Below are 19533 nucleotides of genomic sequence, written 5' to 3' on the forward strand. Positions count from 1 at the left end.
TGTAAGATTTTTTTGGAAGGTCTCAGTCTAAGAGGAGAGTTTACAAATGATAAGCCAGAAGCACACAAAAAAACTACCTTTAGCTAGAGGTACTTCATAGATTTGAGCACGAAACAAAAGTCCAAGAATACCCAGAAGTTTCTCTGAAAGAGAAACTGCCCTAATTGAATGAGATTAAATAAATGAGATTTTTCAAGGACTGAGATTTTAAGGCAGTGATATTTTTCAGATTATTTTTTAATCCCTCTGGAAGAGGCTCATACCCTGTAGAGAAAAGAAAGTGTGTAGACTGAAAATAAGAAATTCATAACATTGCAGTTGATATATTTATCGCATAATTTAGAGAGAATCAAAAAATTATGGTATGTACAGGATGCATGAATATTAAGGGCCTCTGAAGTGGCCTTAGCATGTGGCAATGGTGACTCAAAAAAATTAGTTATTAATAGATTAAAGGAAAGCACAACCAATGTAGATTTAAAGTGTTCTTTAGTGCAACAGAAAGTAACTGTTTATTTTAGTTATTTTCTTATTTTTTATAAAAGTGAATCAGGAGGATCAGGAGACAATTCTACACTTAAATTTCTAGATAGATCAGTCACAGAGAAAATGAATTCCATTTTTATTTGATAAAAGAAATCATATTCCCGTATATTCTGATATTTCTGATATTTCGTGATGTAAAAATATCAAAGTCCCAAATTAGACAATCCTATGTATTAAAGATGTGAAATATGTGTTGTTTCATTTATAATAGTTATAGATTGAAACAAGTTCTTGAAAGCTAAAAGTAATATAAACCGTAGGAATCAATACATTCAATATTATTTTTTGTGTTTTCTTTGTTAGATAGATAATGGATCAGCTAGTTTTACTCTTCTTAAAGACTCTTACACTGATAGTGGTTTTTAGGCTTTTATACATCCGAAGTTTGTATCTTTGAAGAACAAACAGTCCCTGACAGCTGGCCTTGTGATGAAGCCTGGCTTTGTCTTGAGAAAGAATGCTTGAAAGTGATTTATTGGCCAAAGTAATTTCCCACTAAATTGTAGCAATTAGAACAAATATGAATTGTCAGTATGCCAAATATGTCCATATTTTTTCTTAACCTTTAGAAAACCGTATAGAAGTTGGCATGCAGAACAGCTGAAGCAAAGGCAGCTCAGGGACACAAGTCTGAAATATAATTCATTATTATCTCACTCTCAGCAGTGAAAATGATTTTAATAATTCAGAACTGTTTCTGCAGAGCCCTGACACTTAGTGAATTATAAACAATTGTAAACAATTTTCATCACTCCAGGAGTAAGGCAGACTTTGTTATGCTTGACTTATGTTTTATGTGTAATAGAAAAAGAGCTTGTGTCAGAGAGGTCGAGGAATACAACCTGGTCCAAATGGGTACGGTGCAGTGTGCAGCCTGTGGGAACCGTAAGAGCCTAAATCCCTGCCTGGATAGATGGATACATTTATTTGTCCTCACTGGCATGAGTCTTAAAAGCAACACAGATCTGGCAAAAAGACTATGGGAGAAGTCACCAGAAATGCCAGGATTTGTCCATATTTCCTTTAAGTTCATTTATCTGTGTCTATGGACTTATCCATACTGTCCTTTTGCTCAAAAGCTGTGATTTTAAACACAAATATATGTTCTTTCCTTATCGTTTCCAGAAAATTCCAAATGATCTAAAATATGGTCATTCATTAATTCACCAAAGTGTCAGTGATTCTCAATTCACTGTAGATAATCTTTCCTTTTCCTGGGGCTGTTACTGATCAGCAGGTTTAACTACTGTAGGCTTAACTGTTTTGCTATTTAAGTTGGGTCTGAAGCCAGGTTTCTGCCTCCAAATCACTGTTTCACAGGTAAGATCCTAATGCCACACCCATGTTCCTTGATGATTTTTAATATTTATTCTGAAACAAACTCTGTTTTTTAACCCCACTAATGAACTGAGAATAACATTGCCTCTTTTTGAATTAGGGAATGAAGAAATTTAAGGTAATTTAGGATTTTCAGGCAACAAAAGTCATGGAGCTGAATGGAAGATTTAAGAAAACATTTTAGATTATTACAAGTCTATCACCTGGTGACTGGACTTCTCATTCAAACAATCTGTGATCTTAAGAAATTTAAAAATACATTAAACTAGTCATCCATTTCCTAAACTAAACTGTTTATTTATATTTTCTCAGTACTGAAAAATGGTGCAGGACTTCACTTTTAGTCTGTGTGAAATTTCCATCCTGTTTATCACTTTGCTACAACACTTGAAGAAAGCTTACCTCTAATTCATTCAGTGCTGCTGAGTTATAGCTTTGGGAGTGCCTCCAGATAGCGTGAATCACTGCTAGTATGGTAGAACTGAATGAATCCAAATAAATGTCTCTATTCATAAAAGAGTACCTGTAGATATTTTATACAGTGCATTAGGGAAAAGAAGATATGAGACAATAAAAGGCAGAGATGTTTCAACCACAAAAGGAGACCATGGCATTTACAGCATCTTCCTACAAAGACAAAACAAGGCTGAAATAGTTGATGCAAAGCAGTTGTACTAACCCAAGTGAACTGCCTTCATGGGTTAGCTTTCTGTCCTCTTCTCCTGTGGGAATCTGGTTTTAAATCATCCCAGATTAAGCCTCTTCCATCTATATCTAATAAAAACCGTGTTAGGTCCTGGCTATACTGGAAGTGAATCCTTTTGAGTGTAGCTCTTCAGCAAGCAAAAAAAAGTTGAAGGTGATATCTGAAATACGTATAAGGCATGGGCAAGCAAAAACCTTCAATTTTCTATAATAAAAAAAAAGTAAGAAGCAGGGAAATGTTTGTTTGTGTTTTGGATAGCATTTGAAATGGGATACTCTGTTATGTGTCTCTCCAGCAGGCAACTTCATCTTGAATGTAAATCTGCCTTTTACTTCTCCAGCCTTGCTTCGAGATAACATTTCCTAAGAAATATTGCTACTGAGCTAGCAGTAGAGAGCATTGATTTAGATAATGAATTAATTAGATAAATCACCCTAAACAATGCATCATTTTCTGTTAAGGAGAAGTGGACCTCTATGACTATGAAGGACTTTACCTTGACAGTGAAGTTTCTTGGCCAAGATCTCTACCCACCAGGTGGGAACTGATTGTCCAGTAACCTGTCAGAGGGATTAAGGAGTCAAAAAAAGGCAGAGCATTTGACCTATTTCCTCCTTTTTAGCTGCTCAAGAGAGAGGCGATTTGCAGTGGGAGTTTAAGAAAGACAGTCATCAGAAACATTTTCTAGTTGTACATAATTGGACTCGTAGAAAAGGGTGACTTAAGGCTGTTACCATTAGGAACTGTGATTTAGTTAATAGTTATTGTATGCCTACTTTTTTCTTCTTTTTTTTCTTTTTAATCAAACAACTGCTTAGAACCCCTATGCAAGAGGTGCCACCTATATAAATCATACACTTCCTTTTAAACTGTGAAAAACTTTCCATGGGATTCTGGAACAAATTTGGAAACTTACCCTTGAAATGGGCAGCGAGACCCTGCTTGCAGCCCAGCTTTTTCAGGAGAAAAAGCTGAACAAGAGGAGTATACTGAGGGACTCAGGTCTGTTTCTTGACTTCACCCTGTAACAAAAGGGAGATGTTTTGCCTCGGTCCCTCCGTGCTCACCCTAGCTTTTTCTTCGAAAGGGGGCCAGGACCATGTGGCCTGCCATGGACATCACCTGCCTTAGCGTGCATGTAACAGCAGGGTCTGTGCTCCCAAAGGGATGCTGAGAGATGGCAAGATTAAAAGCAGAATCCTGTTCTCTCACTGTTTGCTGAGGAATTAGCTGGGGTATTGCTTAAAAGGAGCATCACATCAAAACAACTGGAGAGAGATTTATTTGGGAGAGTGTGTCATTTCTTTTTATGACGACTGCTGGGAACTTTCTGTTTTGGCAACCTTTTGTGTACAGGATGTTGTTTTGAAAATACAGCCTTCCTGTTTTTGAAATGATATTTACATTGTCTTTTATAGATACAGCATATACAAATAAAACAGAAAAATAGACAAAGATGATAAAATTGGATGTCTCCTTCCTAATTCTATGTCAAAATGAAAACAGCATGGAGCTCTGTTTCATGTGACACAGCTGCCATAATGTAGGTTTTGAAAATCTCCATTTCCCTCTATGTATACTTTGACTAGTGTTGTTATGCTTCCACTATCAGAATTCATTTTGTGTAATCTATGAAACATGAAAATTTGAATGATAATGTAGGTTATAGTTAAGTTTTCTTTGTCTTTTGCATAATTAAAAAAAAAATTTGTTCTACCTAATTTTTCTTACAATAAGCTACCAGAATGCTGAGTTATGGCAGAATTGTTGCAAACTGGAAGTTCTCCTTTTTCCTTCAGGATATTTGGCACTCAAGAAGTGCCGACCTTAGGAAAGACCCCCTGAAAACAGAAACTGGTACATGAGTAACGTTCAAAAACTTTGGCTGAGGTAGGACTATTTGATGGCTGTACAGGAAACAAATACAATTAGAGCTCATTTTCTGTAGGAAGTACAACTGACCATGGCTTTTGTAATTCTATTGGTTGAAAGAAGAACCACTAGCTAATATTAGCCAGAGAAAGCAAAACTCTAATTCTGGTGTGCTTTTTTCCCGCATCTGATGAGTGGCTCTGCATCTTTCATTTTTGATTATAGATGGATGAAAGCATCGCACTTTATAATTGTTAGCACAATTACTAAAGTTAGTGAATAAGAGGCCTGAAGAAAATATAAATTTTTCAGGAGGTTCAAGACCGTATCAGAGTATACGATGTAGATTTGTCAGACTATTGGAAATATCAACATAATTTTCAAGATATATGCATGAATATGATACAGATTTTCATTCAGAGGTCTCCTGGTAGAAGTGTATATATCTGTCGTATCATATATATGGAAAGATATCTTTCATCAGTCACTGATACGTAACCACTCTGGGTCTAAAATATATTCATTTATATATAGCATTTACATATAGCATTTTTGAAGGATGAAAATTGAACAATTCAGATAGGATTATATAATATAATTCAGTAAGAATTCTAGGTAATCAGCTGAAGTTTATTTTTGTGTGGACATTTAAGCAGAGAACATTTTCTTTTTTTCTTGAAATAATACAGTTGATTTTTTTTTTGCTATAACATTAATACAATAACAACAGCAAAGATGAGTGAAAGAAAAACTTGAAACACTATATATGCGTCAGTTTGTTAGGATCTCTTTACAGGAGGCTTTACAGTGACTGGCAAACAAAGGAGACACTTGATTAAAAAATGTACCATTTTTTTGCAAGAAAGGAGATTTAACGGTAGAATCGGTTACAAAACCTAAGTTCAAGGGACATTCCACTTTATTGCCTGGAGATCTCGTGTATACCCAGGGTGCTGTCCATCTGCACAATCCCCCTTGGCAAAATGGATAAACTAAAAGCAAAAGAAATGTGCTATTCAGGAGAGGAATTACAGCCCAACCAGTTACATATTAGGGTCCAACGGGACCGAGTTTGACTGACAGGACAGTTTTGCCTTATAAAGATTCTGCTGCTGTTTAGACAGTCCCAAAGTGTTTTCAGTTCACTACTTAAAGTTCTTTTTTATAAAAATTGTGTTCTGTAGGGGCTATAAGGGCCTCAGTATAAGTGCTACTTGATATAAACCAGCAGAATTACCACTGGTTTAAATTAATGTACATTGCTATCTGAAGGGAAACTGAAATCCTTTACATTGGTTCTTGTTGGTCTGTACTACTTTAAATAGATAGTTTTAAAACTGTAATGAACATGATAAACAAATGCACTGTCAGATTCTGAACAAACACAAGTTCTGATCTTCCACTTTACCATAAGTCTTTGGGAGAGAAGTAGATAAATATTGGAAGACTTCCAGTGTCACATTAGATGCTTTGCCAGAAAAATATTTCTCTATTCTCAAGTATAGTTTAAGAGCTCTGCTACGAGTAGTTGGTCAATCCTATCCTGTGCTTCAGGACGTCTCTCTTAATTGTACCAGTTCAATGCTTTTAGTCGAGCTGTATTCTAAAAAGCAATGAAATGATCTGGGTAAAAAATTTAAACTGTGGTAAACTCTGGGTTTTTTAGTTGCAGTCTTTTTTTTTTTTTTTTTTGGTAAGCCAGATCATTTGAGTGATGGGATGAGAGCTAGAGGTAGGACCTATATAAGCTTTTTCTTTGCTGAGAAGGGAAAGAAAAGGCCAAACTGCATCCTGAAAGAAGACAAATAATAACATTGCTATCATTCCTGTTATTTGGGCTTGGAGAAGCTGAAAATCTAGTCTTATATGGTTGAAACCAGTGCTAGAAAATATTTATTTTAGTTCTGGGGTCACGTAGGTAGGTATTTCTATTCTCATTTGCTTTATTATTTTTATTTTTGCAGGTGAATAAATAATAAGCTCTGAAAGTTTCTTAGGACTACTTCAATTTTTTTTTTCATTTAATATAATCCCTATCACACCCTCCTTAGAGTATATTTTGTCCTTAAAATCAGGAGATTTGACATTCCCATCAGTGATCTTTGTTAAACAAGAGTCATTAAACTATTCCCCCTATCAGATATTCTATGGAAGTCTGTTCCTAAGAGAAGGCAGGAGGAAAGGCTTAGTCTGGGAAGGAGGCTTGATGTAGTTTGCTCTGAGAAGGCAGATCAGCTGTTAGATTTCTTTTGGTTTTCTTGTTAAGCAGCTTAACAAAATAAAAATTGAGTATCTGACAAACTGGTAAATATTTTTCATTGTAATTTAGAATCAGCTGCAAAGATATATTGATTTAATTACAATACTAAGAGTAGGATTTTATTAATTTTCGTATTTATTTAATTCTGAATTAATAGACTGAATGTATTGTTCTTTGCTTGATTAAATAGAAATATGGATTTATTTTAATTTATTTAATTTAATCTATTGAAATCTCAGCAGTGTAGAAACTAATATAGTTAAGTACAGCAAACAAAGAATACGCATAACCATTTCTGAAACATACTATTAACACTGCTGGTAATATTAGTAGCATCATTTAATCATGTAGGTTACTGCAGCCTTAATGTTCTATAGTATACTAAGTTTAATATACACCTAAAGTAAACCTTCCAACTAAACGCTTTTAAATTAATGTCTAGTCTTGCTTCACTCTTGTGTCTGATAGTTTCATGTACTGTGTTAATTTTGATATGCATTACATAGACTTTTAAATAATTTCTAATTAATAGCAAGTCTTTCTTTGCTCTTTTGTCTTAGCTACACCATTCATTCAAGATCTCTGCTCCAATTTGTGTAATTCTCTCTGAAATTCTGTTCTGCACCTTAAACTGCCTTTAGAATGTATTTATCCTTCTTCAGCTTTAGATATTGAAAAGTGTTGTCATAGAAATCATAGTGAAATGAAAACTGGTGATGGACAGATCACAGGATTGATCTCCTTAATGGAGCTCTTCTGGAACTTACAACATGGCCACTGATAGCTGCCTCCCTACATGCTGTAAAACTCAGCCTTGAGGAGATCTACATAAAATATCTGTAAATGCTTTGGATTTCCGTGCAGACATACGTGAACACCCATTTCTTTTTCTACCTACAAGTTAATTTTTTTCTCATTAGATCAAAGTTGTATGTACTAGGATTCAACTCCTTGAAATTCACCTCTGCAAATATAGATCAGACTATTGGAAAGTTCTGTTGTTTATCACTTATACACCAATGTCCTTCCTGAGGTTGGAAGTTCCATTGGAAGCATGAAACAGAGCTGTCATATAATGTTCATCGTGAAAAAGTTACAGGTCGATAAACCAACTCTTTCTATTAAAAGCAGGACTGAATGTAGGCCAGGTAAGTCCCATGTACAACCAGTATGATGAAATAGTCCTCTGACAACCTTAAACTCTCATATGGAGTGATTGTTACAGCAATCTTCTTCACGCATTCACACACAGACAGACCTGCTTCCAGAATGGCAAGTCCCTCCTTTCCAGAAGTTTGGTCGGCAATACGTAGGACGTAATAGAAAGCAGTACGTCCAATTAAACTGCACTAACTTAGAAATCACTGCTCGCTCTCAAACTCTTTATAAGCTGCTCAACAGTTCATGCTGCTTCTGGCTTCTCTTGTGGGGGCTGTACTATTTGTGCAGCTCAGCAAATCAAGGTTATGGTCCTCTTTCCCTCTTGCCTGCCTCCATGTGGATCTGGCTGGTAGGTGGAAGAAAAGAAAAAATATAGGTCTCCATCTCTAATCCAGTGCCCATGTTCTCTGGTCACTAGCTCTCATTCAGACATTGTTGAAGGAGTAGCGTTGTCCGGGCCTGAGTGCGCTACCAGGCTCTGGAGCCTTTTCTGCCCCCACTCCTAAAGGTTTCGCTGCCTGTGATCGAGGCCAGCCCTGATGGTGCAGCTGCGTAACCTCGGATCAGACTGATATGGAACAAGCTGTGAGCAGCCTTTTAGGGCTCTCCCTCCTTTGCCTCAGAAACTGCATTTAAGCTCTGGCCCTTGCTATTTGTCCTCACTTGAGCTACATTTAAGCTCTGGCCCTTGCTATTTGTCCTCACTTGAGCTACATTGTAGGTATTCCTTGGGCTGACCATGTACTTCATTGATCCTGACCCACTGTCTTGACTTCCCTGACCTTAGAATTGCCTTGTCTCTATGGACTTGTCTGGTGATCACTGGGACTGTTGGCTGACCCTGGTTACTGTCATTGGACCAGCTCTGCTCTTCTTCTTTGGGCACTGTGTGTAATTTTCCTGTAATATTTTTAATCTTTTCCTGGAGTTAATTGCTGCTATCTCTAAAATTTTAGCGCTTTAAGTTAAAAAGGCACCAGAAACGCATGATAAATCTCTTGTTTTTCTGTAACAGTATATCATGACTTACACCTGCACACAAAGAGCAGCTGAAAGACTGCTTTCCAGTATATAAAATATCATGCTGGACTATTAGGTTACTGGTGGGCACTTAACTTTAATGTCTAAAATCCATTCAATACGTGACCCATACAGAGCAAAAAACTAAGATCTGAAAGTAATGAAGTACAATGATTGCATCCTTAATGTTTTGTCTTCAGATTTTAAGACTTGCACTGGTTTCCTACATATGTCATAATTAAAATTTTGTTGGGGGCTTGCAGCTCAGTAATATACAATTTTACTTGCTCTGTATCACGAGCTTAATGACTGAGGAGTGAGCTTTGGGCGCATAGCAAGTTTTCTGTAAGTTCATTGCAGTCTTGTTTTATTTTAGTTGGGATGTTTAAATTTAAAGTCCATTTGAAGTTTTGCTTGATGTTTAAATCAATTCCAGAAAAGTCACATCTTTTATCTGTTATTTAAATAGTCTGCTTCTGCTTTATCACTAAGTTATTCTATGCATGACTGAATTCTGGCATAATAAAAATTTCATGGTGCATTATATGAGGAAGTAAAACAAGGAGGTTATTTCTGTCTGGAGGTTATAGCAATAATCACTGCACAGCTTTACTAGTGCCTGTGGCTCTCTAGAGTGCTGCATATGATTCCCATTGGCTCCATCGATATTACCTTGGTGGGTATAAGCAAGTTTGGGTTCAGGTTTGCTGAGTCATGAAGCTGAATGATATCTGTGACCAGTAACAGGTCAGAGACCCCACAGGCACTTTTATTTTGTGGTGAGAACAAGTAATAATATTGGTCAGGGAAGCAGACTAACAAGATTGTCACAGCATTGCAGTTTTCCAGACTTTGTTAGAATTTAAAGGACTTTAAAATACCAAAAGAGAAGCTGGAGATTTGAAACCAAATGGAGTGGAAACCTATGGCTGTTTGGCTTTAGGAAAGGAAATAACAAAGAAGGGGGAAAACTGAAGGAGGTGATCCCTAGGGCATGTTTAAGAAAGAAGTGACTTCGGGGAAGCTTTCTCCTTCACTAGATGTTAAGATTCTGTAAGATTTTGATTACATTTAGCTTAGTATTGTCATGGAAAGTTGCTCATCTTGCATATGTTCAATGCAAAGAACTGAGTCTCAAGGCTGACCACAGGCAAACCACTTTTGAGGTTAGAGCTGCTTTTTGGAAATCAGAAGGCTGACAGAGCAGAGACTAGGAACTAAGGTAACATCCTTTGATAAACAAGAAATATCTAGAATATAAAATGTGTTTCTTGAACCTTGTTAGTATCCATAACTATGCTTTATTTACCCCCTTTTCCACTGCTTTTAAATTCTGTAGTGAGTAAATTAAGTGAGGTCTTTGTTCCTCCTTGATTTGGAAACCTAGATAGAATTAGTATCTCACTGCAAATATGGCTCTACATTCATAAAGGTACCCTTACTGAATGGGTTTTGATGTAAAATGAAATGTACTACTCATTTTACCAGTGTATTATAAAAAAAAAATTTAAAAATTAACTGTTTTTTTCTGCTTACATTTGATGATAATTAAATATTAATAAGTCTTGGCATAGAAGAACAAAATAAATTGACTTCATGGTTGACTTGGATACTTTTTCAAACTTCCTGAATCTGCAAAATTAGCATTTAAAATGATTTTCAATAACATTTAATCAAATTTTTAAGATATCCAGAATGTTTCCTTAGGGCAGAAGTCCAAAAAATACTATAGGTAATTATTATGAATTAAATTGTGACTCTGAAGTTAGAAGGACAATCAGGCAGGATCAAAGTAAAGAACTAAAGTCTAAGGTGAAACATTATTGTTTTGGGAAAGCAAGGATACAGCAAATATGTGAAGTATGTGATTTAATTGGGTTGTGCTTCTTCTCAACTAGGAATAACTTGGAGAGTGCCTTACTAACTTCTGCCTACTTAAGTTACCCCTGTTTTAGGGACCTGACTTTGATACTCCCATCCACTTCCAAGCTTTCAGCTAGACTGCCTTCCCTTCAAGTACATTTCATGCCAGCTCTAAACTTTTAAGAAGTCAAGAGCTCGCAACTGTTGGCATTTGTAGGTCTGGTCTTATCAGGTCTTTCCTTACTCAGGTTCCTTCATGTTTTTTTATTGTTAATAATAAAGTTAATGATAGAAAGTTTGGCTCTGAGGCTTCCAGCCTTGTATGTGTGTTTTCTCAGTCCCTGGAGCTTTTTCTTCCACCTCCATTATTACCTCGCTTTTTGCAAGGAAGAGAGGTAAGAAGAAACATGCTCACATTCTTCTTCTGGATTCTGGGCAACAGGTAAACAGTGAAGGAACTCGAGCTTTGGTCTGCTTCCTACCCTTCGTGACCAGCATAGTGCCTTCCATTTTCTTCCGAAATTTGCACTGAAATCCTCCAAGGCAGTCTTCGCACTTGTTATCCCCAGTCTGCCTGATCTGCAATCATCAACGCAGTTATTGCAAAACCAACCAGTTGCTCTTTGACTCCCCTGGGCTGCCAGGCTGACCAGCGGACTGACTACTTTGTCCTTCTTTCAGTTGCCGTTTCCTCACTATGGTGTTGTCAATTCATTTGTGGGTTCCTGATGCATCTATCTGGCTCACTGGCCAGACGCACAGCTCATTCACTGGCACCTACAGCCTGAGCAGAAGAGGAAATGCAATGCTGGGCAGCCCTGGGGCTCACGTTCCTAGTCTTTGTAAAACTCTTGCAATGCAGTCACTCTGTGGGCTGACTTAGGGAGCACTGAATCACTAGTTAGGAAAGGCTAGCCACTTCATCAAGGCAGGCATGTTGAAAGAGCCCTGCAAGGAAACATGCTGATATATCTTATTAACTGCAGTGTGCAGAGCAGTGTGCAACCTAATGTCTTCTCACAAATTGCCAACAGATAGAGTTAATAGATCTAGAATCCTGGTTAGTTTATAGATCATTATTGCAGTATATCATCTGACCTACAGTAAACTAATGTTATTTTAAACAAACTGGAATTAAATTGATGTGTTTAAATTGTTTCTACTTAGAAGGGTTGATTTGGGAAATACTCTTCAAAACTGATTTAATTAGCTAAGATTGTCTATTTGAATGATATAAAAAAAGCATGAAGTTTGTCCCAAATATGTTAAGAATAACTGAACCATCTGTAACAAATAACTGTTTTACTATTATTGCTCATACATAATATTTGTTAGTAAAAGGACACTTTTAAGGCAGTTTATCTATTGACCTTTCACGTAATTATAATAACCTGCTAGTCTGACTGTAAGAATAACAGTTTATATTTATCAGTATTGCACAGTGATCCATATTGCATGGTTTAAAAAAAAGGAAAATATTATTTTTCACTAATCATCCATTGCATTTATAACTGGATTCAGATTCAAGAAAATTTTTCAAAAATATCCTTATATATTCCTACATTTATTTATTTTTCTTACCTGTATGAATCCCAACCGCAAAACTGTTCTAGATAACAAGTGGCTACAGCAGCATCATGTTCAGCTAGTTTGTCTTTAATGCATTACTGAAAATCTTCAAGTTGTAACATCTCAGGTTTATAGCGTAAGACTTCTCATATGATATCCTAACCATCAGCAAGTTCTTGAAGTCCTCATATCTGTTAGGGAGCAGCAAAGTCAATACGTCATGCATCAAAGATAAATTTTGTACTGAACTGTGCTTCTTTAAGGCAGGAGAAAGGATAGTTGAGGTGAAAAGTTTGCATTGTGATACATGTGATTCATTAAGTACTGGGAAAACCACAGAATGCTGCATTCCTGAAATAAAATCTTTTATCTCACGTTTTATTTTAAAAAAAGTTTTGCTTAAAAATGCATAACCCTTCCAGGATGTAAGACTCAGGATTTTATTTACATAGCTGAAAGTGTTTTCCCTGCTAAGATAATTGAGTCCAGATAATGATCTTGATAAAGATCACTTCCAGGGCAAATAAAAACTGACATAATCTCGTTATCTGAAATTCTTTGTTCTTCTTGTTGGTTACCTTGTTTGCAAAGCAAGCTTTTCACTGTCCTGTAAATGGGTAGTATACCTGACGGAAACTAGTGTCCCACTGCAGAAACTGGCTGCCCTAGATGTGCATAAAGAATACCTACAAAATCATCATGTGGACAGTATGACTTGTTCCACTTAAAAGATTTTCACTGGCTTTGCAGCATACAAAAAACTATCCCTGTAAATACCTCACAAACACAGGTAATCTCAGAGCAAATTTGGACAGCACACTAACAGCTATACTTAATTCATAATACATGCTTGCAGTTAATAAAAGAAAGTTAGTTGCACCTTTCCCTCCCTGCTCAGTTGCCCCATACTGCGAGTTCAGGTAGCAAAGAACTGGTTTTAAACTCGGGTGACTGGGGCTGTAGCTATGACTTGGCCTTTGTCAGGAACAGATGGTTGCGACGGAGAAGAGAGACCCACCTGCCTTTTGATTTCTTTTTCTCACACTTTCTAATTAACTTAGTGTCAAGAAATAGTATTAGGTGATGGAGAACTTCTTCAAAGATGTTCCTTTCCCAACATGTAAATAAGGAGTTGTTTAGGATAACTTTTAAGATAAACATATATATTCTGAATATGGAGCGAAAGTCTATTTCTGATATTCATAACACAAACCTAAAGCAGCACATGGAAGCAAGTACGTACCAATACATTGCTTTATTGCATGTAAGAGAAAATATTCTCTGTGTTCACCTCTGCATGATAAGATCTGATATATTAATATATATTAATTATCAATATTAATTAATTATATTATTATACAATATAAAGCTATGTAGTATCAGCAATAGAAGTAACAATTTTATCCCTCTTTTCAAGCACGCTTTCTGTCAAGAATAATCTAAAGCTTTTTGTCATGAAATAAGTATATGTAATCATTTACTAATGTACCATTCTAGTTCTTATACCTTTTGTATCAGGCTAGAAATTTATATCAAGAAAGTAACGAAGCATATTCCTAGGCTTGTCTGACTCAAAAACAAATCTTCCTTGCCCACAGTATTTGGAGAGTTTAATTATCCATTTTTTCTATTCTTAATGTTTATACATTCATCAAAACATTTTTAAAAATTTCCAGTATCCAGGTAAAAAGCGTGATGATTATATACCTCTAACTCTGTACTGGTATCTGAAAGCAAAGTATTTTGTGGATTAGCTCATCCATTAAATTGCAAGCTGAAGTTCAAATCAGAACAGCAAATCTAGTGATCCAGAGAGAAAATTATCCATCATTTTTATGCTATAGATTTAATATGAATTCATATGGCTGACACTCTTCTCACTTTACTCATCTTACTCTAATTCCACTTATTTCAGCTACATCTTCTCTGAGTTGCTATTTCCTCTGAGTAGATAACTTCTGAATATCTTGAATCTCTGTCTTTAGGCACTTTCTGTGGAAAATAAAGGTAAAAACAAATACTGTAGATAAAATGCTGGACTGCTTAAATTGATGGGAGTTTTGCCACTGTTTTTATTTGGGCCGGAATTTTAGCTTGTAGCTATATATTTGACATCCAGAAACTAAGGAATAGAGATTTAAGTTCTTAACTCCTTCATCCCTCTTTTCATCTTTTAAATAAGACAAGGAAAGGAGAAGAAAGAAGCCTTGGTTCACCTAATCTTTCATTATCCCATGCTTGAGAATTTGATATTCAAGGTCTTCATTCAGAGCCTGCAGCCAAGAACCTGAGGGGCTGATTATAGCGTGAGCACCTAGTTAAGCATATTCCTAAGGTGAAACCCTCAGATCAGACTATGAACACTGTTTGGAAGTCTAAGTTACCAAGCCCCTAGCTAAGAAGGCAAAAGTAGGTAAGACAGTATCCTCCCTTGCTAAGGGAGAGATTATTCTAGCTGAGAAGACTCTTCAAATACTGACTAAGCGAAAGTGGGAAGGGCTCCTTAAGGATGTATTCTGATACTTTAGCTATGATGACCTCCTTTTGCTAGAGCAGCAGTTGCCTGAACTAATGATCTTCAAAGGACCATAAAGAAGATTTAAATCAAATCAAGTGTTGAGAAAAAGGTCTGTAGCAGCTGCTTTTGTGGCCAGAACCTCCCTGGATAGCATCACGTGCCTAGCTCAAACCAGTCACTGTCAGCACAGTGTCTCACTGATAATTATAGCTCTTTAACTGGAAAGACGGACAAGGCAAGCAGCAACTTTCACCTGCCAGATACCATGAGGCAGAGCTAATTAGCAGGACATTAGCGAGAGAGAGGTGATGGCGCAGTCCAGCAAGAGAAAAAGCACACCTGAAATCTTAGAAATTAGCTCTAAGTAATTTCAGACTATCCAGGGGACTGAGTAATTTAAGGTTAATGAGCACTATGAAAACAATGAAGGAGAGTGTTTCTTGCAGAGGAAAACCCAGACTCAAAAGAAAGGACCCAGTATAACAGATTAAAGCCCAAACCTAATGCATCACTCAGTTAAAAATAAATATTTTTATATGGCTCCTTAACTCCTTTCTTGTTTAAGTAAAGCTTCAAGAACAGGAATATCTGATGTGCTGAGTGAGAAAAGACATAGGTTAGTGGATTCATTTAACCTAATAGGCTCAGTCCAATAGCAGCTTCCCAGGGAAGACTATAAGAACAGAATGGGTGTTTAGTAATTCTCAGAACTTTTTCCCAGCCTCTAGTCATTCCTAGCTCAAGGACTTACCCAGCTGTTTCTTTAATGTGACTTAATGGCATTGGATAAGCTTTTCTTGCATCCATTGACTAATAGCTTGTTCTGCAGCTGTGGTAGGGTTTGGCAGAAGTTACACCCCCTCCCCCCCTTCCCTATCCTGGAATATATATGCTTGAGTTGAAACACAACTGTTGCAAATTTGGACTGGAAAAGCTTCAGTATAGCAATATGTCTGAGCAAACAGGAATAGATAAAAAACTGGAAAATTTTAGATGTCCTAAGAAAGTAGAAAATAGAGTTGCTGTAAAAAATGAGGTAAAAGCAACCCATCTCTGTAAAGTTCTGTCACACAAGATTCAGGCCATAGGCATAGGTAAGGGGCCTCTGCCGGGCAGCAGATTGCCAGAAGCAATAATGCACCCATGGTCTCATGCTAAATTCAGGGGAAGAAGAGGGTTTGTGGCTGCAGTTGATTCTCGGGAGGGAAGAGCCTCTCTGCAGCAGCACCATCATCCTCATTTTCCCTCCCTTCACACACCCCCCCCCTCCAAGGAGAGCATGATCAGTAAGGCCAGGTTTTTCAGGCTGGCCTTGCCTCTCTGTTGAAGCTCTTTTCTTTTCCCATGCTCCACTCCTTTCCCTGAAGGAGTAGATCTGGCTCTTCAGGAAGCAAAATTCAATTTTGTTACCATTTCTGAGATTCCTCAAACTGGCTCTGAACACAGGGTATGGCTACACATATATCCATAAACTAGCAGTGCAGTCATGCTGCAAACCCACACCGAATTGTTAAGGGCATACTCAATATCCCTACCGTACTTGTCTTCATATTATATTGGCTCGATCGCTAATAGTACCTTTATTAGCTATTTTAAAGCTAGTTCAGTGCTCTCTACGTGATATGCTGCTTACCTTCCAGGGCTCTCTTTTCTTTGCTTTTTAAGAATAGTGGTATTTGTTATCTTCAAAGACATGCAAGGTGGTGTTTTTAAAGTTTGAATAAATGCAATCCAATCAGTGTAGGTTGTATAGATTAATAGAGTAATGTAGTATAGAGCTGATTAGGTAGTTATAAAAGTGTGCATTATCAATATATAAAAAGAAAAGCTAATGAAACAGGTTTGTGTTAGTGTTTTTTAAATTTGTGATTTTTATGTCAGCCTTAGAAAATAAAGAATAATTTATATAAATTAAGTTCAGTTCTGATTTCTGAAAGCAGGGGCTTCTATGCAGTAAGGATTTACGTTAAAATAGTATTTTAATTAATCTTTTGTACAAAAATTTGATTTGTAAAATACTTCATGGAAGTAAAAAAGGAGGCTGTCACATTGGACACGACTCCCCTATCAGCATGCAGTGTATGTTTTAAGTTCTAATTTAATTCTACCTGAATTTTTTTCTCTCATTTATTGTCTTATACATGTTTCCCAGGATAGCCCACTGGTCTTACAGTCTGACAGAAATGTAACAGTGAATGCAAGAAATCACATGGGGCAATTAACTGGACAACTGACAGTAGGTGAGTGTTCTTTATTGATTATTACATATATCAATTCAACTTTATGAATAGATTAATTAATATTGAAAAGAAAATATTGTTGAAGAGAGTGAAAAATTTTCATCATCATACTTACCCAAATGGGTCATAAAAGCCTGATTCAGCATTAGCTGAAGACAAGAGAAAGTAGAAATGTCCCAATAATAGTTAAAATATATTTTAGTGAAAAATGATTATTTTTGAGAGAGCTGTAACAAAGCAAACTAAAAAAGAAAATCTCAACAATCATGTCTCAAAAGCAATTTCAGAGGGAAAATAACTGTCATTTTCTTACTAGTTCCATTAGTCTTCCATTACTTCAGTGGGAATTGGATTGACCCCATTGCTCTTACAATGCATTTGTAGCAGCACATATTGAAATTCAGTCAGAGTAACAGAATGTAAAGAAACAAACCAAAACAAAATTTGAAATGCTTTCCCAATTGCTGCAAAATTTAAAAGGAATGTGATAATACTGTCTGTTGTTTATTAAAGTTGTGTCTGATATTTTGCAAAGTATAAAATATAGCAAATCAAAGTTCCAAACAAAATAAAAATAACAAATCCTCTACTTACCGGTTCATTATAGATTCTTTATCTTGATTCAGTTTTTCATGTATTTGTTACCTGCTTTTAAGTTCACCACGTTATCATGTCTTGTACTTACTGTGTTAGTAAATATGTACTACTAATGAAGTAGTATTTTTTGTATTTTGATGTCTAGAACAGGACTGAGGATATTCATTGCTTTTTAAGAATACTGACTGAAAAATTAAGTGCAACATAATGTTTTAGATCTATTAGAAAGTAATACATATTGGCTAGGTGCACTGAAAAAGATACAAATGGATATGGGTAATATACTAATGTGTGTGTGTGTGTGTGTGTACATACATATATATGTTTGAGGAGACACCCTTTAGTCTCCAGGCCTTTTTATTTTTTCACTTTATTTCTTGAATTTTTCTATTTTGTTATCTTGAAAAATCCCTTCCATTTTCCCATTAAAGTGTTGAGCAGAAAACAACTGATTCTTTTAAGTAGTGGCAACAGAGTATTAGTACAATTACAATCTTGCCAGATTATGTTTTTCATAAAATAAAATACTAGTTTCTAAGCTTTGTCACTATCACCATCAAATAATTCTGTCATGTAGTAAACCTTTTGGATTTAAAAAAAAAAAAAAAAGCATTGGCAATCTTGCTTACTGGAAAAAAATGGATATTAAAAAGGGATTTTTGAAAAAAAGACCTTTCCTGCCCGCTCTTAGGAAACTTAAGGTGTATTCCACATTGAGATTCAGCATATTTTACATTCAATTGGAAAAAAAAATTGTCTAAGTGAATGTCATACTTAATTATACAATATAAACTCACAATTAGTCTTTAACTGTAATTAAACATCAATTTTCATTTTCTTTCAGAGAGTCTAATAGAACTAACTGAGGATTTATATAGATTTGAGAAGGGCTAGGAAAATGATGATCTACCAAAAACAAAACCTTTGTGGTAATGCATCTCTTTCTACTAACTCTTTGCGGGGCAGGAGTCCTGAAAGTTGGAAGAAGGTTTCTGAGGTTTGACAAAATCAAATCTTCGGCCTTCCACTCTGTTTTTGAATAAGTAGGTTTTTATGGGATTTGAAATCTGTCTTTGAAGAAGGATTTTAACATTTAGTTTTCCTCTTACTGACTTTTCCTGTTTTAAGCTCTCTGTTCTTCTCTTCTTTACACAAACCACTCATATGCGAGTAAACTTTTCCTTAACCTTTCTGTATGGAATTGATAACTGGGAGATTGTCTAATGAATTATCCAGTGCTGTGAAAGGAGAAACATTGTGGTGCTAAACTGCACATTCTCAGACACCGTTTTTCTTTTAATAATGGAGATACCAGCTTTGTTTGAATTATTTCACAAGTGAAATGACTGTTCCTGAAGCCCGTTTGTTGGGGTGTGCTGCACTATCTAATAAGAAGTAAGACTTCTATGAATGCTTGCTATCTGAGCCAGGAGGAACTGGCCTTTTCAGATGACTGGAAGAGTAGTGTTTGTTTATTTGCCCAATGAGTGTTCTAAGTTCAGAAGCGAGCATTTTTTGTCCCCTAGAAAACTCTATCTGGTCTTAGTTACCATATAAGCTCATATCGCTGCTAACTGGTTTTATGCACTCCCTTTCCCCATGTGCTAAGGATATGCTCAGAGATAGTTTGACATTAAATTCTAGTTGTGATCTACACTGAGTTGTCATACTGACTGGAGATTGTTGATTCAAGTTGTAAAAATCTTTGGCATACACGTGCAGAGTGATGCACCATCTGCACTGATTTTCCTAAATGACCACATCAAATGAGTGCGCAAAGGTAACCAGAATTGCTAGCAGATGCAGATGAGGAAAATTAAGCTAACACCTGCTCTAGCCATAT

At 36.2% G+C, this 19533-nt stretch overlaps 1 protein-coding gene across 5 annotated transcripts in view; it reads left to right on the forward strand.

Annotated features, from left to right (window-relative positions):
* The window catches only part of SGCZ (sarcoglycan zeta), a 494736-nt gene that overhangs the window by 391692 nt on the left and 83511 nt on the right, over window positions 1–19533 (forward strand). For all 5 annotated transcript variants that reach the window (XM_068942793.1, XM_068942795.1, XM_068942794.1 and 2 more), the window contains one exon: window positions 17006–17093. In XM_068942793.1, the coding sequence (XP_068798894.1) occupies window positions 17006–17093 (88 nt within the window). The remainder of the gene's footprint in view (window positions 1–17005; window positions 17094–19533) is intronic.

Source organism: Struthio camelus, chromosome 4 (genome assembly GCF_040807025.1).
Source record: "Struthio camelus isolate bStrCam1 chromosome 4, bStrCam1.hap1, whole genome shotgun sequence".
In the NCBI taxonomy this organism is placed as follows: domain Eukaryota; kingdom Metazoa; phylum Chordata; class Aves; order Struthioniformes; family Struthionidae; genus Struthio; species Struthio camelus.